The sequence below is a fragment of the Bison bison genome, unplaced genomic scaffold (genome assembly GCF_000754665.1).
Source record: "Bison bison bison isolate TAMUID 2011002044 unplaced genomic scaffold, Bison_UMD1.0 scf7180017864508, whole genome shotgun sequence".
NCBI lineage: Eukaryota > Metazoa > Chordata > Mammalia > Artiodactyla > Bovidae > Bison > Bison bison.
In genome coordinates this window covers 6,930,841-6,932,541 of record NW_011495064.1, presented here as the reverse complement: position 1 = coordinate 6,932,541, position 1,701 = coordinate 6,930,841, and the positions used below count along the sequence as shown (strand labels likewise).

The following is a 1,701-nucleotide window of genomic DNA, read 5'->3' as shown; positions in this document are numbered from 1 at the left end:
TTTTTTTTTTTTTTTTTTTTTTTTTTTATAAAATCTCCTGTGGACCACTTATATATGTTGCTCTTTAAAGATTTGAGAGTAGAATTCTCTTGTGAAACTGAATGGAGAAAGTGGGGGGGGGCTCTTGCTTTCGAGGGGGTAGTTCTTCGTGATTTATTCTGCTTCTTATATAATCAGTCTGTGTTCTCCTTGGTCACCCATGTTGGTAACTGGGGTTTATGTCCATTTTATCACAGTTTTCAGTCACATGTGCGTGGAACCATACTTTCTCCATATCTTATTTTGTGTTCTCTTGTTGATTGCTTTGTTCTTTACTAAGGAACAGGAAACATAGTGGTCATTATGGTTAGCTACCCAAAAGGGAGAGAAATTGTGGAACTTGTGCAGAAGGACATTCCGGTCACCGTTACCATCGGGGTGGGCACCCGGCACGTCCAGGAGTTCATCAGCGCTCAGTCCGTGGTCTTTGTGGCCATTGCCTTCATCACCATGATGATTATCTCGTTGGCCTGGCTAATATTTTACTATATACAGCGCTTCCTATACACCGGCTCACAGTTCGGAAGTCAGGTAACTGTCTGTCTTTAACTTTGCTTTTTAAAACATCATTTGTAAATGTTTCCTGTGTATTTTTTTGGAAACTATTAGACAATACCCTTAATTTCATTATTTATAATATTTAAGTCATCGATATATGGGAGTTTTTTTAAATACGTTTTAAATTAGAATATATTCAACTTTATGTGCTGTAGGAAATCAGGTCACCTCTCAGTCCTGCAAAGATCCTCTCTCCTTTCCAGACATAAAGGGATGACAAAAAGGCATGAAGTTGGGGAGGACATGGTTGTGTTTTGGAAGAGAACTGGGCCTGCCTCAGTGGAGCTGCATTCAGAGCCATTTATCTGCGGGGGTGCTGCCTCGGTCGCAGCAGAGCAGGGCCCTGTGGGTCCCACACTCACCTGTTGTCTTGAGAACCACCCTTCCTGGCTGCTCAGGCAGCAGATGGTCATTGCTGGGTCACCTTCTGCCTCTGACCAGGGAGCCTCTGTCCTTTTAGGGGCCTTCACAGATGAGTGTATGGAGCCCCGTCCTCAGCTGACTACTTTCTTACCGATAATCAAACGTAAGATTGGTTTCTTCTTCAGGCATGGAATTGAAAATAAGTATTCTTGATCAAACAGCTCCTAGGTTACACATGACTATTCTGTACCTTAGGACTTAAATGGTAGTTTTTTGTTGTTGTTTTTTAAGTTATTTCATTGTGGTCACCAAACTTTTGCTTTTTATGACTTTTTAACCATAGCTTGCTTACACTATATGAATTTTTAAAATAGTGACTTAAACATTTCAATAATAATAATATTTTTCTTCCCTAAGAGCCATAGAAAAGAAACAAAGAAAGTTATTGGGCAGCTTCCTGTTCATACTGTAAAGCATGGAGAAAAGGTAATATTTTCATGATTGTTTTTTGCTTGTTTATAATATAAATCTGGGGACTTCCCTAAGACTTTGCCTTCCAATGCAGAGGGTGCAGGTTAGATCCCCTTGGTCGGGTAGCTAAGATCTCACATACTTCTCAGCCAGAAAAGCAAAACATAGAACAGAGCAAATTGTAACAAATTCAATAAAGACTTTAAAAATGGTCTACTTTTTTTAAAAAACCTTAAAAAATATATATATATATGGATATATATAAAATAC

At 38.9% G+C, this 1,701-nt stretch overlaps 1 protein-coding gene across 2 annotated transcripts in view; it reads left to right on the top strand.

The window, feature by feature from the left end:
- RNF149 (ring finger protein 149) overlaps nucleotides 1–1,701 on the top strand; it is a 25,727-nt gene that overhangs the window by 11,702 nt on the left and 12,324 nt on the right. For both annotated transcript variants that reach the window (XM_010829653.1, XM_010829652.1), the window contains exons 2-3: nucleotides 319–570; nucleotides 1,378–1,446. In XM_010829653.1, coding sequence (XP_010827955.1) covers nucleotides 319–570; nucleotides 1,378–1,446 — 321 coding nt within the window. The remainder of the gene's footprint in view (nucleotides 1–318; nucleotides 571–1,377; nucleotides 1,447–1,701) is intronic.